Source organism: Halyomorpha halys, unplaced genomic scaffold, assembly GCF_000696795.3.
Source record: "Halyomorpha halys isolate HHAL.00 unplaced genomic scaffold, Hhal_1.1 Scaffold316.1, whole genome shotgun sequence".
Lineage (NCBI taxonomy): Eukaryota > Metazoa > Arthropoda > Insecta > Hemiptera > Pentatomidae > Halyomorpha > Halyomorpha halys.
This window is the reverse complement of record NW_027107962.1, coordinates 930,208-930,444: the sequence shown is the minus strand read 5'-3', so window position 1 is coordinate 930,444 and position 237 is coordinate 930,208. Positions and strand designations below refer to the sequence as shown.

Here is a 237-nt window from a genome sequence, read left to right as displayed (position 1 = left end):
AAAATGAATATTTTTCTAAAAACTTATTTTTTTGTTTTTTTAGCAACTTCTTCCTGACCGCCCAAGGTGCTACTATGACCTTGCAAAATATGATTTTAGTTCGGTAGATGTATTCCTTATTGAAGATCCATGGAACATTCGTTGTCCGAAATGTCTTTGCCAGGACTCTAATGTAATGTAATGGATTGATAATTGTTAAAAATAAAATGTTACTGTGATTATAACATAGATAATGAC

General features: G+C 30.4%; 1 protein-coding gene across 2 annotated transcripts in view; it reads left to right on the top strand.

The window, feature by feature from the left end:
- Positions 1 to 237, top strand: part of LOC106681185 (uncharacterized) — a 12,168-nt gene extending 11,931 nt beyond the window's left edge. For both annotated transcript variants that reach the window (XM_014421377.1, XM_014421378.1), the window contains one exon: positions 44 to 237. In XM_014421377.1, coding sequence (XP_014276863.1) covers positions 44 to 181 — 138 coding nt within the window. In that variant the 3' untranslated portion in view covers positions 182 to 237. The remainder of the gene's footprint in view (positions 1 to 43) is intronic.